The following is a 19,095-nucleotide window of genomic DNA, read 5'->3' on the forward strand; positions in this document are numbered from 1 at the left end:
CTGCTATTTAATAATCTCATGAAGTATGCTTTGATACCCTATTTTGTCTTCCCAATATCTATTTCAGTTAAGAGCTGAATTTATTCATATATATAGGTAATATTTCATACTCAAAACATCACTGTTACTTTTTTAGCATTATTTTAGTCAACAAATTTTAGTCAATATTTGGACCTACCTTTGTGTGGTCATTTGATATGAAACATTCCCACTAAGCTGGGTGTACATAGCAAGTTTGTGTGGATATAACAATTCCAAAATACATCCCCTATGACTGTATTTGTCACTCTAGATGAATATTCAAGAGTGATTTTTGGTAAATATCTTAATATTTTTTGTTGAGTACGTGAAAATCTGTCTCTGAAATGAAATAATATATTTTTGGTTTGAACTGCAGAACCCACATGACAGTATGAAGAGAAAACCAGCATTCCGGGCTCAAAAGATCCAAAGCAAGGTGAGTAACCTTTAAGATACTGTTGTCAGATGTACTTGAAAACTTTGGAGTGCAAAACACACACGCAAATTCTGTGGTAATACAAACTCTACTGGAATCCATGGTTTTATACTAAGTTCTGTGGCCAGGAGCATTAGATGGATTTGGTCTATGGCTCATAAATTTTGGCTTATGCACCATTAACAATCCACAAAGAAATGGTCAGGGAGCAACAAGAGTGTGGCTACTCCATGAGGGAAGAGAAACAAGGAGCCAAAGGTAATGAAAGCACAGGCTGTGCCCTCACCAACCATGCCACAGTCTCTGAAGATGACAAGGTGGGCGGTAGTTGCAGGTTCTGCTGACAGCAAGTCATCGTTAGACAAAGCAAGGTAACGAGTCAGGTCTGGGGCCCACCCAGGATGTCCGGTCAGGAGACAAGCTACAACAGCAACCCAGGTCCACGACAGCAGGAGACAGAACTGCAGAGACAACCAGGAGAATTACCTCCAGCATAATGGGAAAGGACCACAGCCTGTGTCTGAGCTTAAGTGGGGCTCCCAGACCAGTGAGGGTGTGAGTGGGGGCCCTAGGTGAGGTTGGTCAGGGCAATTGAGAGCCGTTGGTTTCCTGAGGGCCCTGAAAGGTAAGTTGTGTGCAGTTGCACAGTGTAACTATATTGTCTTAACAGTGTTTTCAATTACAAAGGGAGAAGTTTTTATGTAAAATGGTAAGGACTGAAAAAAAAAAAAAAAAGAAAAAAAAAAGAAAAAAAAACTGTAAACCCCTGGTTTAAGAACTCAACATAGGGACAGAAGAATCTTGTGTCTGTAAATCATTGTTTCAAAATGAGATCCTAAAGAATGCTGAGCAATCATTCCAGCTAATGACTGTCTGATACACAATATACAATCAGTCTGAATGTTTGTCTTGTTTCCTGTAGACACATACTGAGGTCATAAAATCCACTATACTGATTGCTTCTCTGCTAGAATTTCCAAGGGTCAGAGAATTGTAAACATGGAGAAGGGGCTGGCTGTTCAGCCTTACCGGTGTAACACATGAAAACTCACTTTGCTATTTCTGCAATAACTGTATTACAGATAAATCTTCAGTCTTACTTTGTTCTGTCACCTTGTATTTGTTTCAAGTTCATATGCAGAATAATTTAATGTGGAAACTGTGCTTGTATTGTGACCTCAAATATCTTGTGAGCAAGTCTACCTATTCTTGAAAACTATGTAGTTAGGTACAGCTCATAAACACGTTGGAAAGAATGATTCCCTGCTTGGGGAACTGGGTATCTGGCAACTATTTCTAAAACAGATCTGGCATTTGTCACATACTCAAGCTATCTTTAATAACAGTATCACCTACTCAGTCTGCTTGCTTACAATCCAGCAGCATTTAAATTACAGGAAAGTAGTAAGATACCCATTCCTTCTGCACTCGAAAGAGGGGTAAAAAACCCAAAACAGGAAACATTTACATAGTTAATCCAAACATGCATGACCTGAAATTATGTGGGCTTAGTTCAAGACTGTGTATATTCCACTTCCTTTTCTGATAATGTAAAATACCTTAGTGTGGACTAATGAGAGTCAAACCATCTGCTTAAATTGCATAAAGAAAAATCTGGATCTGGTACCTTATGGCATTGATCGGGGCCACTTCTAACACCTGCTAGTATCTCCTCTAGGAGCACAGTCAGTTTTATCTTGTCTAAACACATTTGCCTTAAAGGTTGGTTAGGTGATATTCAAGATGCTGCTATAACTTTCAAGCTGAGATAGGGATATTGTTATTGACTTTTAAAATACGTTCTCATCCTGTTGCCTTCCTGCCTGTGCAACACTGTGAGCAAAGAAATCCTAAGAGGAAGGTTTATCCAAGATGTATAAATAAGATTATAATCTGTCCTCAAATTAATGAAATTGTATAATGTTCTGACCAACTAGTATTTTCCTTTCCTCTTTTTAGAACACTCAGAGTGTATTAAATATATATTTTTTTTCATTTCAGACACATTTATTATGTGCAGCAGCAATTATTTCTTACTGCTGCTACAAAATATCTATTCATCCTTTTCACTGGCAGAACGAGATGGTACAAATGCATCATCACTGTCTCAATCTGCGTCTTGCTCATATCAAGCCTTCCTCTTTACATATTTATTGGTTTTGGTGAGCTATTGTGTGTTCATTAGGTGGCAATACTGAATACAATTTTCTTCCACAAGAATTACAGTGTTCTGCAGTACTCCTGATTATTTCCATTTTCTCAACTTGAAAAAAGGGAAGATACCTTACAACAAGAAGAGAACAAGTAAAATTCAAAACTTCCTTGATATCACATGACATAGAAGAATCTATTCAGTTATTTTACTTTTTATATTCTTAGGAGTCCTAGTTATTTTGCCTACGTGGGCTGTCATATTTCTGTTTCATTGTCATACAGTCATATTTCTGTTCAATAGACTGGAACTGAAGTTAAAGGTATTTCCATAATCATTTTTAGTTCAGTTGTCTATTCCAAATTATAGTTGGTAGAGAACATGAAATCTGTATACACAGGTAGTTGCCAAAAATACAAAAATTTCTACATGTGTCAGAGAAAATGTCTACTCTAAATAGACATTTTATACACAGTATAGCGTATCAGGCTGTGGCGGGAATATTCATATCATGCAGAAGACTTTGCAAAGAGTTGAGAAGTAGACCAAAAGGAAGGACATCATTAGGCATTAAGAAGATTAAGTATAGTGAGTCAAACAAAAGAAATAAAACACATTGGTTTGCGTTCTTTTCCTAAATTCTTCAAGATATCATCATTTTGCCAAGAAACAGGTAATTATTTTTTGTCCATTAAAATGTGCCATCTGTGTGGAAAACACAGTAATTCTAGTTAGTGAATTTCTAGGTGATAGCATGTGTTTGTTATCCTCAACTTACCTAATTAATATCAATTATAAAGCATCCTTTTTTCCAGTTAGCTTATGTATTTCAGGAGATTTCAGCACATATTTGTGCATACAATATTTGCAGTATATAGCTTGAGTTATTCTGTGCATCTGTTTCTCAGCCACTCATTAAGCTGTTAATTTGGAATTTAAATATATGTTTGGATTCTGAACATCGAACTCATCTGGATTTAGGTCAAATGTGTCATGTCTAAACTTTGTTTTCTGCAGAAATGATCCCAGCTCTTATCCCACCAGCATTGTTTTTCCTCAGTTCAGATCAGGTCTGAAAGGGTGATATATGTGCAGATACATGTGTCTGCAAAGGTGATATATTTTTTCTGAATAGCCTACTTGTGCAGGGAACATTTTTAACCAGCAGAAAGGTTATTCCCCTACTCCCTCAGTGTTTAGAGGTTGTCTGGAAGTTAGTCCTAAGAAGAACTGCAAAGAAGCCACAGGATCTAGTCCAAGTTACACCATGAGGCCTGGAAGTCACTGGGAAGTACACTGAGAACTGTACTTCATTTCTACTATCTAGAAAATAGATGTGGAAATTGGTGATGCCAGTCATCTTAGAAATATTTTGAAGTTATAATAGTGATTATTTTTAAAACATTTCTGAGACCTTCCTATGAAAAGCAATGCTCGTGTTTTACTTTAATGGTTTTGGGTAACTTACTGTCTTTCAGAGAAGCAGTTTATTTCCTTTGTCCAAAGCAGATGGAACCTTGCACACTATGTATATGATCATTGAAAAAAATGAAAGGAAGCGAACACATTCTATGGGATTTGACATGGTCCAAGAGTGATTACAAATTTATAATCCACTTGGGGGACTTTGCTGATTTCTTAAGCAGCTTGAGTGGTTTATGAACAGCATGCAATTTCATTGTGAATGTCAGATTAATGCTAGATGAATGCTTTAAGCAAAATTTACGCTGTCTTAGGTCAATTTATTTAACCCATTGAAATGTTTTTATACTCTGTTTTATGGTTTACATTACTAACTATAGTATATATATTCCCTTTCCTCACAGATTGACAATATACCTATTAAATTAAATGCTGCAGCTATTTTAAGAGAGGGTGCCCTCTATCAGCGGAAAATGGAACAAGAGCTCAAGAGGTACAATCACGCTTCTTCCTCAGACTGTTTCACATCCCTGGATGTAGAATAATTAACCACATTAACAATAATTAAGTAAATTCCAGGTAAACTAAAATAATGGATCTGTCATAAGGCATTAGGAAGCTATTCTATAAATACAGTTGACAAAAGTGGACTGATATGAAAGTCTACATTAAAGCCATTGTTTTGCTGTAGATGCTGTACACTGTGACTGTGTTCTGATTTAGCACCCTGACTAGTGTTCACTTGCAAAATCCAATAAGGATCACTTGTTATATTTATTCTGATTCTCCAGAATAAATAATGACCCAAATAACACATCTATTTCCATGTTCATTATGAAATATGTCCATTATAAAATATTTATTATCCTCTGCTGTTGTTTCATGTGGGCACCAGTGATACAGCCAGGAGCACTCTGAGGAGTGTCAAGAGGGATTACAGAGCCCTGGTAGCAGCGGTAAGGGACTCTCGAGTGCAGGTAGTTTTTTTTCATCGATCCTTCTAGTCAAAGGGAAGGCGTTTGAAAGGGCCAGTCAAATCCGCTGAATTGACAAATTGTCATGAGACTGGTGCCACAGGTGGGGAGTTCAGCTACTTAGACTATGGGACTCACTTTGAGAAACCTGGGGGCTGATGGGGTCCATCTGTCAGAGAAGGCGAAGAGCATCTTCAGTCATAGGCTTGCCAGGCTGGTGAGGAGGCCTTTAAAATAAAGTTGCCAGGGGAGAGGAACCTCAATCCATCCCACTCCTACCAGTTTGATGCCAGTGCCAGCAATAGATACCCAGAGCCTGGAGAGGGATCACAGGTCAGCAGGAGAGCAGCTGAAGAGCAGCACAAAGGAATTCCAGCCAGTAAGTCAGCTTCATCAGGGCCCAAATTAAACGCCTCTACGCAAACACACGTAGGTGGGGAATTAACAAGAGGAGCTAGAGACATGCACACACCTGCAGGGCCACGATCTGACTGGCATCACAGAGACATGGTGGGATGACTCTTACGACTGGAGTGCTGGCATGGAGAGATACAGGCTCTTTAGGAAGGACAAGCAGGGGAGATGAGGAGGCGATGTCACCCTCTATGTCAGTGACCAGCTGGAGTGCAGGGAGCTGTGCCTGGGGATGGATGAGGAGCCGACCGAGAGCTTGTGGGTCAGGAATAGAGGGAAAGGACGGGAGCTGTTATAGTGGGGGTCTACTACAGACCACCCAACCAGGAAGACTGAGCAGATGAGGCCCTCCATAGACAGACGAGCCCTGGTCCTCATGGGGAACTTCAACCACCCCAGTATCTGTTGGAGGGACAACACTGCAGGGCCGAAACAATCCAGGAGATTCCTGGAGTGCATTGATGATAACTTCCTTCTCCAAGTGATAAAGGAGCCATGGAGGAGAGGTGCTGTGCTGGACCTTGTTCTCACCAACAAGGAGGAGCTGGAGGGGAATGTGAAGCTCAAGGGCAGCCTTGGCTGCAGTGACCATGAAATAGTGAAGTTCAAGATCCTTGGGGCAGTGAGGAGGGTGCACAAGCAAGCTCACTACCTTGGACTTCAGGAGAGCAAGTTTTGGCCTCTTCAGGGATCTGCTTGGCAGAGTAGCACCTCCCTTATGAGGACAGGCTGCGAGAGTTGGGGTTGTTCAGCCTGGAGAAGAGAAGGCTCCAGGGAGACCTTATAGCAGCCTTCCAGTACTTAAAGGGGGCTACAGGAAAGATTGGGAGGGACTTTTTATAAGGGCATGTAACAATGGGACAAGAGATAACAGCCTTAAACTGAAGAAGGGTAGACTTAGACTAGTTGTAATGAAGAAATTATTTATTGTGAGGGTGATGAGGCACAGGAACAGGTTTCCCAGAGAAGCTGTGGCTGCCCCCTCCCTGGCAGTGTTCAAGGCCAGGTTGGACGGGGCTTTGGGCTACCTGGTCTAGTGGAAGGTGTCCCTGCCCATGGCAGGGGGTTTGGAACTAGATGATCTTTAAAGTCCCTTCCAACACAAACCATTCTATGATTCTTTATAAGCCAAATCATTTCAAACATCTCAGTTTTCTTCAATGGTTTGTGGTCAACTACATGCTAAATTTGATACTTGAAGTTGCTTATATATGTATATAAAAATACCTGTCCATTTCTATGACAGTGAGATATAGAAGACTAAGATTGTGCTGCTCCACAAGGCAAGATAAGCCAGGAGCTGAGGGTGACAGCATGGCATGAAGGGACAGTGCCCTGACAAGCAGCTCAGTTCCACAGTACCCTGGCAAGGCAGTGGAGCACATCCAGTCAAAGGCAGCAGGGTCAGTCAACGGTCCAGTGATTGCTAGATGAGTCCATAGTGATGAGACCGGGCTGAGGTCAAACCAGGAAGCCAAATCAACAAGGCAGGGTCCACAAGGTACTAGGCTGGGCACAGGCATACCTACCACGTAGTTTAGGCAAGGACAAAGGCTGTTAAGGTCAGCTTAAGTGTGGCTTCCGGGAAGAAACTGTACACACACAACAGGACTTCTCATAGCTTTTCCTCATATGGTTCTTTTTACTCCAGTCTGATCCAATGTTATGTGGTTGCACTGCAACAGAGATGTCTTTGAACACAAGCCACTAAATCCTAGGCAGAGGTGGGGAATAAGATGCTGCAGATCCTTTTGGTTTCTAAGGAATCCTGACATAAGGGTTCCCCTGACATCAGGAATCCTTACTCAGCAGCACAGGTTTTCACCTGTCATTAACTAGGGAGAGGGTGACTCCTGAATGGCCACTGCATTCTATAACTAGAACTGCAGAACATTTTCACTCATAATTTTAATAAAGATACAACCTATATCATGTAATCTTGATTGAATATTATTTTTAATCCACCTGACTTAGCAGGTTAAGCACTAAATATTGTTGGTATTTTAAGTCCAAAAATGACTGCCTAAGGTTGGATTTAGTCTTTGGACCTAGCAAATTTTGGTATATGGATCAGGATTTTAGTGGTAAGATATTATGCATCATTCAGGTTCTGTTACCAGCTATGTATGTATATTGAGGTTGTTCGGCATTACATATGATACTGTCCACTATATCTGGCAGAATTTTGTTCCACTCAGCAAAGGAATAGATTTTCCCTGTAACTTAACACTATTTCACATTAATGAGATTTAATCTTCAGCTGCATTTAAGACAAAACAGATACATATATATATATGCATTGGGGAGCAGCAGTAAGATGCATTTCACTGCATCTTTGTGTCTCTGCCCTAGTTCTTGGCTCATTCACTCCTCTGCTGTAAGGACTTTGATGGGCCTGCCCCAGGACTTTGCTATGCTTTTCTCAGCCAGCACAACAAATAAGAACGTGGCTTTGCTTAATTGCTGAATACTTCTTTGCATCATTATAGCAGTATTATTTATTTGACAAAATACAAACCAGAATAGAATTAAGCAGAAAAGTTTTTAGTTCCCTATGTTAAAGTGGCCAAGAAGATTTCCAAAGAGAAAAGTTATTTGTTCTTTCTACCTCTAAGCCAAGTAATCCTCTGAGAAAATGTACATACTTTCAGCCTGATTCTCCCTGGTCTTTATGAGAATCCATATGTAGCTAAAGTTTGCCCTCTCTTGGGGTTTTGTTTTACTGAAAACTTTCAGATCCATGCCCTCATGCACCTTCTTCCAGCCTGGCTTTCCACATAGTAGGAACAGCTTTTACACTGGAATTAAAATTTATCTCTTGAATGATTTTGTGATGACCGCCTTTTTTCTCTACAGAGATCAAATACCTTCTATCACAACAAACTACGAACCAAGGCAGGGCTGCAGAGCCAGATCCCTTGAATAGTATATTCTTTCTTCTCTCTTGCAGAATTGAAGATTTGCTACGAGGGGCTGGAGACCCCTCTGAATTCTTGGAATGGCAAAAACAGATGCGTGGAAAAGATCTGGAAGAACAGCTGGCTGAAATAGAGTGTAGGAGGCTTCAAGGGAAACTGAGTCATGAAGAGGCAGTTCTAGCCCATCAGAATGTAATTCAAGAAAATAAGATGAAAGCTGATCTAATGAGAGAAAAGGTAATACATACACCATTGCTCAAATTTTGCTTACATTCTATCAGTGCATAACATACCACAGATGATACCTACTATAAGAAGGCGTAAAAGTTCTATACAGTGTTTTTACTCACTGGAGTCTGCAAACAATGGAAAAATACTGCTATAACTTCCAGATACAGCAATGCTTATACATTAAAGTGTTTAATTTGATCGATAACACTTGTGAAGCAAATTGAATAAAACAGGTTAAAGCATTCTCCCCTATATTCATGTCATTGTGCATATTCTTTCTGAACAGATACTGAGATACTAGGCACCATCGGCACCATTTGCAATGAAATCACCATTATATGACTAATTTCATTATCTTGTTAAAATGAGAGCCACAAATATGAAATAGTTTGTTTTCTTAAAGTGATACAATTCAATTTACTTAATATTATCTGACATGACTAGATCTCTCTTAGGGGAAAATTCAGTCAGAGAACCCTCTTTGGATCTTTATATATGGAAAACTGAGTATTTATGCAAAAAAGTATTTTCACGCAGTTTCTGATTTGGCAAACTAGTTTCCCCAAAACATTGCTATTTTTTTTTTTTCCCCAACTCACATTACATTTTTCCAGTGCTTCTCCTATAAACTAAACAAGTGATCAAGAAATAACTAATACTATAGATTTTAAAGTCTTCGTAGTCACTATCACATGCTTTTCTTTTCTGTTAGCCCAGTTTGTTGCTATGCCCTGTAGGCCAGCCAGTACTTTTCTCTTGGTCACCTCTCACAGTCTCTGCAGTGACTCAGCAACTTAAGATGGGACCACAAATGCACAAGATTTTCCTAAAGGACATGCTGTAAAAGGGAAACTTGCTTAATGAGTTCCTTTTCTGTCCTATAAAATCTTTAAACCTTTTTTGGCATTGGGTCTTCATGTCTGTTTAGACAGGCTGTAGCAAGATCTTCAAGTGAACCCTAGTATGTCCAACTGCACATAGTGTGATCGCTCACAAATCATTGTAATTATTATATTCACCTCAATTTCAGAGCATATGTGTTTTATTTATTAATAGAATCATCCAATATGTATAGATTTGGGGATGTGCAAATCCGACTTGCTCTAACCTGATCAATTCCAGACAGCTCCCTTCACTTGCCAACAGATGCTAGCAGGGCACTTCATCCATATGGAGATCTCCAGAAGTACAGAGCACCAATTGCCCATTCACCAACAGCTCGCATGCTAACCCTCCTCCCTCTTTTAAAACTCTAGCCTTTCATCTAAAACAGAAAGTACAGTAAGGAATCTAGCCTGGGAAAATCCAGTTTCCTGCTTCCTGATGAAGAAAGAAAGGGACATGACAGCCAAAAGTGGACTTTTGTATGTTACAGAGATATGACTTAGGCCCAGGAAGATTCTGCAGGCACACAACCACCTGTGTATAAGATTAGGACTCTTCTTGATATCTCACAACCAGATCCAGAGATGGCTTTTTTGGTCTGCTTTTAGAAAAATGTGGGAGTGAATCCTGGAAAATAGCAGTGCAAATGTTATGGAGGACTGTTGTGGGTAAATAAAATATAGAGAGGGGAGCTTAAATCTGGGTTTCTATGTTGTCCCCAGACAATGTCCTTTTTCGCTTTTGTGGGTGATGTAATACTTTGAATTCAATTGCCCTTGCCCTTTTTCAGTGATTTGAGGCACTCACATCATCAGTTACCAGAAGTTTTATTCACCTGTTTGTTTGGGATTTAGAAAGCAGAGTTGATGCACCTGTATGCAGAGAAACGTCTACAGGAACAGAAAGAAATGAGAGAGCTGGTGGAGCAGGTCATGGAAGGACACAAGAATGCAAAGCAAGCAAAAATAAAGCTCCAGAAATACAAACAGCAGATAGGTATTTATAAATTTCTGGAAAAATAAGAGATGATGCCAAATGTCCCCAAATTACTTAATCTTTCTTGTAGTGAGCCAAGGAAATTTTTTACAGAAAGGAGAGGGAGGTTGAGGGCAAGATCCAGGCTATACATTCCCATGAATGCATGAATATGAATTCCAGGAATAAGTTGATAATGGGTAGTTAGAAATTCTAAACTACTGGTCATGGGAATTACTCTTTGTTTATAAGGGAGAAATACAACACTAACATTACACAATTAGTTTCCCTTCCATCAAAATGTAGCATATGTGAATGACTGTACTTTTTGTCAAATCAACTTATTAAGTTCAGATTCTTGTGATTCATATCATTAAGAGACGATTTGCCTAGCAACCACTGTGAAAGAACCATGGCTCAAGATTATTGTCTTCTCTAGAGGAGACAGTCCAGAGAAGACAACTGTAGCTAAGGAAAGAAAAGCCATCTCCCAGAAGGACAGTACTACAAGGGAGAAGGGTGTAGCACCTCTAAGACAGACCAGTCATTAGGATGTAGGGAAATAATGTTACTCATCCTCCATTATTCTTAAAGAAAATTTTTCAGTGAATGCATTAGGTAATGAAGTCCAGGGAGAAGGCTGTTCTGACTGGCATGGCTTTACACGTTCCAATGCAATGCCATGCATTCACTGTATGAATAGGCTACCACTAGTTGTGCATATTTTGGTGAGCAGACTTTTCTCTGCTTGTTTATCTCCATATGTGTATCAGTAAGGGTTGAGTTGGGCAGAGGATTTAGCCACTCTGAAATGGGCTAGCAAAGCCTACCAGCCTTGGCAAATCAGTGATTTCTAGGAGATATATATAGCTTGAAAAACTATGAATATTTGCTACTGTATAATATCCTTTTAGTAAACAACAAAACAGTATGCACTAATTAGAACAGAAATTACAAAGCAGTAATTCAAAGTGTCTACTTTATGTATGTATACAGTATGTTTATGTGCTGAATAGAATGATAGATAGTGGAGGTGGGAAATACTAATTTGTTTCTCTAATCATTCCTCCCACCAATGACAGACTGTTCCCTCAAGTACCTTCAGATCAGTAGTATTATTCTTATTCACAAATGCGTATGAATTTTCCTCCAGATGGACTACTTGTTAAAATATGCAACCAGCTAACAGAGATTAGTTCTTATCTTTCAGTTCAGGAAGTTTGTGAAGAAAGTCGAGAACTTCTTCGACAAGCTTTAGAAGAAGAAGAGGAGAAGCTTAAGAAAAGATACGAACTAATTCAACAAATACGAGCTATTGAGTCTTTACCAAGTGTCAGACACAAGTTTGTTGATTTAACAGAGGTAAGCTCAAAAGGAACAACTACTGTTTTTTTACATAAAGGTATACTGTATGTTTCTCACATTCAGAGGAATTGTGTACTGCATGCAGATATATCACAGTCTGGATGCACAGCATTAAGTACAAGGTGACTCCATGACACAAAGGTTAGATCTGAATGGAAACTTTCACAAAGTCTATAAAATGAAAATTTTACCAGGAAGAGTATTCTGATGGTAAGAGAAATCTTATTTCTCTTGAACTGTGAATTTTGCCAATAGGATCTGGGTTTCCTGATATCTTTCAAAAAGTGACTGGCAAGTAATTACAACATGTTCTATCCATCTTCACAAATTCACAGATTTGTCAGTCCTGAGTAAGGATCAAATGAACACAAAGTTTGGACTGATGTACAGTTGTTCATATTGCAGTGGTGATTGCCATGGTAATTAGCAAAATTAATTTCCTTTGCTTTCAAAACCATCAACATTCAGGTATATGAAAAAGATTGTCAGGAGAACCCAAAACCTTCTGAGCCATTGTGCATGTACTGTGCAAATGACTTGTGTGTGTGTGGTTAAGTCTACAATAAATGTATCCCAAACTTCTTAGACTTACTGTTGATGCACAACAACTGATATGCCTGATATTGGGCTTTGCAATGTCCAGTTTTGCAGAATTTCCTGACTTAGGCAGCATCATGCAGAAATCTGTTTCCTTACCACTAAATCAGAAGCAGGTTAGCTGAAAAATACCCTTCCATTTTCCTTATCCACATTGAAAGAACAACATAGAGTAATATAAAATTACACTAGCAATTTTAAATAGAATCCTTTAGTTTTTTTTCTTTCATTTCTTTCATGAGTATTCAAATGAAGATCACAAATTAAAATAATCCATGGCTAGTCTGCAGAAAGCATACAGAAGGAATAGGTCTTCCTTCCACAGGGCTGTTGGAACAGTCAATATGATGCTTTGGTTTTATCTCCTGCTCCTCTGAATAGAAATCAGCCATTCATTGATTCCAAAGCTACCTACTATTTTGCAGCCGCCAGATAAATCCCTCATCTCATTTAACACATTTTAGAATACATTTAATGTTAAAGTTTGACATAAGTGAACAAAAATAAAATCAACTTCCCAGACGACCCATCCTCCTTTACTCTCTTTGGTTGCCTTTATGGCTGCTGCCATCACTTGTCCACTTCATTTCCAGCCAAAGAAGGCAATTCTCTTTTTTTTAAAACCAGACTCACTCCACCCATTTGTGGAGAAATATTACTGAACCACAATGGAAAAAGCAGGGGAAGAAAGTGAAGAGTACAAAGAGTTATTGTACACCACAGATACTGTAAACTGTCTGCATGGAAATGCCAAAGGTACTTCAATGTAATAGATCTTTTACTGCTTCAGGTAGAGTTGCACATTGTGCCAACCCTAAACAGAGCCCTTAGCATGGTCTGACTGCACATTTGTTACCCAGATGATTCAGTCACAAGATGTAGGCTGCAAAGACACAACAGTATGATGTAGACGGACATGGAAACATCATTACTTTTTCAATCACAACTATGAAATAGTGCAGGCTCTCATTCAGGAAAATTAAGGTGGCTGGAATGTCAGTAATATCTCATTTTTTAACACAGTTCATTTCATTGCCCCTTACAGTGGCTGTCGACTCCTCACACAGAGCTTCCACTGAAATACTGTTTGTTTCTAAGTACAGAATATGGCTTTAAATAGATTTTACCATCTAGCTTAATTCAAAACACAAAGCAGAAAAACACAGCAGGTTTCAAGTCATATATGGAAAATTCCTTCAAAATTCAAGCTTATCCTAAGTGAAGGGTTACCAAAGTCCACGGTTGCTGAAAATGGAGTGGCCATAAAGGCCATACATACTGGAAATACAAGAGAATGGACCTGAATGATATGGATGGACTGTTAGATGGATAAGGAATTGGCTGGATGGCTGCATCCAGAATTACAGTCAATGGCTCAATGTCCAAGTGGAAACCAGTAATGAGTGGTGTCCCTCAAGGGTCCACACTGGGACCAGTACTATTTAATATCTTCCCTAATGACACAGATAGGGGGATTAAGTGCACCTTCAACAGGTTTGCCGATGGCACCAAGTTGGGTGGTACAGTTGATGCACTTGAGGAAAGGGACCCTGACAGGCTTGAGGACTGGGCCCTTGTAAACCTCATGAAGCTCAACAAGGCCAAGTGCAAGGTCCTGCACCTGAGTCGGGGCAATCACCAATATCAATACAGACTGAGGGATGACTTGATTGAGAGCAGCCCTGCAGAGAAGGACTTGGGGACATCAGTAGATGAAAAATTCTCTATGAGCTGCCAATGTGCAGCCCTGAAAGCCAGTTGTATCCTGGGCTGCGTGAAAAGAAGCATGAGCAACAGGATGAGGGAGATGATTCTCCCCCTCTGCTCTTGTGAGACCCCACCTGGAGTACTGCATCCCACTCTGGGGCCCCCAGCATAAGAAAGAGATGGACCTGTTAGAGTGGATCCAGAGGAGGTCACAAAAATGAGCTGAGGGCTGGAGCATCTCTCCTGTGAAGAAAGGCTGAGAGAGTTGGGGTTGTTCAGCCTGGAGAAGAGAAGGTTCCAGGGAGACATTATTGTGGCCTTTCAGTACATAAAGCAGCTTATAAGAAAGATGGAGAAAGATGCTTTACCAAGGCCTGTAGTGGCAGGACAAGGGACAATGGTTTTAAATGTAAAGAGTGTATATTTAGGTTAGATACAAGGAAAAAATTTCTACATTGAGGGTGATGAGCCACTGGAACAGATTGCTCAGAGAAGCTGTGGCTGCCCCCTCCCTGGAAGTGTTCAAGGCCAGGTTAGATGGGGCTCTGAGCAACCTGATCTCATGAAAGATGTCCCCGCCCATGGCAGGGGGATTGGAACTAGATCATCTTTAAAGGTCCCTTACAACCCAAATCATTCTATAATTCTCTATCTCAACTTCACAGTTCCCTTATATTCACTATTGTAATAGCACTCTGAGTGAATTAGCACACCTTTGGTGATAGCTTGCCCTGTTTTTTTTCCTTCTCCAAAATGCTTTTTCAGGCTTAGTGAAATTAAGTAGGTGTTCATAAAATTCTCATTCATTCTCATAATTTTTAAAGTACCAGTTCTTTCCCTGATGGCACTTAAGTTGCTTGAACACCAGCATTATCTACTGCACAAGTATAGGAGTGCTTATATTTTAGGAACCATTTCACTGTCTTCACTGAGTATTTTTGAAATGCAGATACTCAAAATATTCAGCCTCTACCATTTTATTCTTCTAGGAAATTCTCTTTCCTAGAGCTTTTTGGTGTCTGCTTGCCATGCTCAAATACTACCGTTGGTATATATGCCCAGTTGCAAAAATTTTCCTTTCACTTCCTGTGAATACAACTTGATGGTTTAAATTCAAGGCAGAGTATTATAGCACTGAGAATGAGATAAATGATCATTTACTGTTTCAGTAACCTGTACATATTTTTCAGAGATGCAAAAACAAAGACTGCTTAATATTTAACTCTTTTATCAGTCTTCTACTGATGCTACTGGTGAGCATTGTTTAGGTCATGTTTGGTACATATGAGGAGCATGGAAACAGAAACCACTGAGGCAAAATTGAAGAGTGAGAATTTAGGTGAAAAAAGAATGATGATCTATTCTTACTGACTTAACTTCTGAATCTTTATAAAGAGAAGCTATGGGGACCAAAACTGCAGGAGGGACTCTTGGAAATCTTAGAGGAGTCCCCAGGGATGACCACCCAAGACACGTTCTCATTCACTTGACAAGTTTGTATCATTAGATTCTCCAGACAAAGTTGATAATAATCCCTCTTAAGCACAATGTTGTGGCAGCAGAGAGCCAAGTCTGGTTATTTGTCATACTCTATTTTGTGGTTTTATTGCCCCTGGCCCTCTTGCCCCATCTTGCTGGTTTCTTCATCTCTGTTGGCTTTCCCTCTGTTTCATTGACCCACTGCTCTGAACAAAATGATCACTGGAGGATGAGTACCTGACTAGACTGCTTAGAAGGCATCCCAGACCAGAGAAGAGGGACTGTACCCAGGGCAACTCTTGCAGCCAAACTGACAATCTGAGCATCTGTCTTTGACAGAGCATCCTTCTCTTTTCCTGTGGTTTTTTTTCCCTTCCCCTTCATGTTCTGTTTTATGAAAAACTCAAAAGCAGAAAGGCAACTACTATTCTGTCAACAACACGCTCAGGGCATTTTTTCCTGCTAAAAAGGATTGCTTGAAAAAATGAAGGCTTTTTAACTGAATAATTTCTCTCCATTAAAAGGATTGTAATGAGTTTTACTTACATATGTTTATCATTACCACTTAATTTCAGCCTGAGAAATACAATCTGGAGGAGCGCTTGTTCTTTTGGATTCCACACATCCCCCCTTCACCCTTTCCAAACTTTCTCATTAATTTTCTGTCACTAGTTCTATGGAACTAAGTACACCAAGGTCTTTGTGATTAAATCCTAACCAGTGTCTCACTCTTAATGTTATACAACTGTACAGCAAGAGTCATCTTGACTTCCTGCACCCATATATTCCATTATAACATGCTATGTATGGTTCAAGATATGCACCAAGGCTGTGTGCCTAGGTTAAGATAGGCAACAGAAATTGGGGTGAAATGTATTAAGTTTTGCAAAGAAAGCTACACAGAAGCTCGGTATTTGTGTGGGTTTATGCAAGTTTGCCCTATATGCAGATGTAAATACATGTAGACATAGAGAAAGGGAGAGTATACGGAAGAGCAAGGCTTAAAAACTTCCAAGTGTTCACAAATCTGTTCAGAAATCATCTGTCTTCATATGCAAACTAAGGTGCAGAAGTCTCTCTTTACATCTCAGAATCAGGATCATTATCACTCTCATTGCAAAATGGATATTAAAAGGTCTTCATTTAACATTTGAGTTTGAATATTTTAACTTTGGCATTAAGATCTGAATTTCCTGGGTACAAAGCATTGTTTAGTTATGCTCTTTTCAGATAAAAACATAGATCAAATCCATACTTTGGAAATAGATAAATACCAAAAAAAGTGCATACTTTTTAGTGTAAAGTATGTTCTGATTTTACAAAATTAAAAAAGCAGTTTTACACATTTTAGAACTTCACAAGTCTAATAAAACTAAAAGATAAGTCAGGTTTTGGGGCAGCAAATATGTTGTATTTATGATTAATCTATTGTATATTTCCAGTATTTTTTTCATTAATTGTTTTATGAGCCTTGTGGGTTTTACACATATGAAAGATAAGCTCTACACCTTAAAACCAGCTTGTAAATAACAGGTTAGGGCATCCCTGTATTTCTTGAAGTCAAAATATATCCAGCATGATTTGGAATGCAGTCAAAATATTCTGGTTTTACTCATTTACTGTCCCCTTGGTATTTACAGTGTTATTTAAACCTGTGTTTCATGTTCTTTAGACTGGTGGCCATGGTTTAATTTGTGAAATGTCAATAGTGGAACTACGTGAACGCCTCGCTCTACTCAGAGAAGCACAGAAGGCAGAAGAGGAAGAGAAGAGAGACCAGATAATTCATGAAAAACAAGCTAAGGAACAACTTCTTCTAGACAAACTGGACCAGATTTCCCTGTTCAGAGCAGAACTTGGACGAGCAGCTGCTTTAAAGTCAGTATAAAACAGCATGTGACATTTAAGACATTGCAACTTTGTTAATATTTTGCTAGCCCCTTGAGGAGAAAAACAAGTAGAGAGCAAAATACTGCCCTTTTATAAATCAGTATGACTTTTGGCAAGGATTACACTGGAGGCCTGGATTTCCTTCTCATTCTTGAAAATAATTTGCATCAGATTTAACAAATCTTTTTCATCATTTATGATTGAAGACATTGTAGGCTAGTGTTGACAGTATTGCCCCAGGATTCAGAGTCAATATTATAGCTTGAGAAAGAAGTTCTGACTTTCTTCTGTTCCTTTCCAGCTAATCAGAACTAATTTGATGTTATTAGAATTATTCTAGCTTGCCACTTAAAGAGATTTCTCATTTTCATCTAAACATTAGGGCTATAGTTTTCTTCCTTGAACTTCATTTGTTTTGTGAAAAGGCAGGCCTTATTCTAGAAGTTTAAAATGTTTTAGGAAGGAGATTTTCTGATAACAATAATAAGTTATAAATTAAATACATTATAGCAGTAGATCAAAGAGAAAATTCTTTGCTTCCAGGCTCTTACCAAATTCTGAATTCATTATTCATATTTATTATTCATTATCATATTTATTATTCATCGTCATAAAGGATCCATAACCATCATAGATGCCTCACATATGCAGAAGATTGGTCCCTTCCACAAAGAGTTTAAAACCTAAGTTAAAGCTGAGCAGGAAGAAAGCCTGGGTAAAAGTATAAAATAATGCATACCTCTTGATCATATGCCATTTTTATTGAATCTTCACTATTTGCCATTGTCTTCTTGCAAGTTGTCTTTCACCTTTTCACTTTTGTGGGTTTGGGAGGTTAGTCCTTGTCTTGCCATATTTATTTTACAAACAGATGACAGTCTAAAGACATATTCTATCAGGCTAAAAACACATGTCTTCAGACATTCTTAGATTCATGTTTATTGCTGAGATATTGAAGGGGGCTTCTTAGAGTTCAATTCACGTTATTGATTTATCACCCAGTCCTAAATCTCAATTACAGAAGGCAGTATTGATGTATTCATTTAACTAGGTTTCACTAGTCCCAGCTTTAAATTGGTTTGTTGCTGACAGTTAATCTCCAAAGACTGAAGTTTTACTATGTTAGTACTTAAGAAGATAGTTTAATGAATTTAATGAATCAATAACTGCAGCTGCAGTGGATTGACTGCATAGATCAGTGACCCTCTCTTCTATAGCACATACTGGGAAAAGATTTTAGGACTAAAGAACCTGAAATGGAGTTGCAGCTGGAAATACACTCTCATCACTAAACATTCAGTGTTGTGGAAGCCTGTGGGAGCAACTCAAGCCACTGCTTTCCACTAGAGATTATTCCAACTAGGCATTAAGAACTTGTATAATACATAAAACCTGTTTCACTAGTAACACTTATTGTTTTTTAAGGTAGATGTGCAGTCTGTAGATTTTGCATAGTGGTGGGTTCCTTTAAAATAGACACTTTGGATTAATTCAGATCTAAAACTGTTCTGATGCTGAAATAAGCTATGCTTCAATGAGAAGCAAACTTTGATTCACTTTTTGTCCTGACATTTGAAATTTTTTTAGAACAGACCAGCATGCCAAAGATAGTTGGATTCAAATGAAATT

At 38.9% G+C, this 19,095-nt stretch overlaps 1 protein-coding gene across 1 annotated transcript in view; it reads left to right on the forward strand.

The window, feature by feature from the left end:
• CFAP99 (cilia and flagella associated protein 99) overlaps nt 1-19,095 on the forward strand; it is a 63,081-nt gene that overhangs the window by 35,424 nt on the left and 8,562 nt on the right. The window contains exons 9-14 of the mRNA XM_026847222.1: nt 398-457; nt 4,436-4,524; nt 8,370-8,574; nt 10,308-10,449; nt 11,639-11,790; nt 17,249-17,454. Coding sequence (XP_026703023.1) covers nt 398-457; nt 4,436-4,524; nt 8,370-8,574; nt 10,308-10,449; nt 11,639-11,790; nt 17,249-17,454 — 854 coding nt within the window. The remainder of the gene's footprint in view (nt 1-397; nt 458-4,435; nt 4,525-8,369; nt 8,575-10,307; nt 10,450-11,638; nt 11,791-17,248; nt 17,455-19,095) is intronic.

Source organism: Athene cunicularia (genome assembly GCF_003259725.1).
Source record: "Athene cunicularia isolate RWA chromosome 4 unlocalized genomic scaffold, athCun1 chr4_part1, whole genome shotgun sequence".
Lineage (NCBI taxonomy): Eukaryota > Metazoa > Chordata > Aves > Strigiformes > Strigidae > Athene > Athene cunicularia.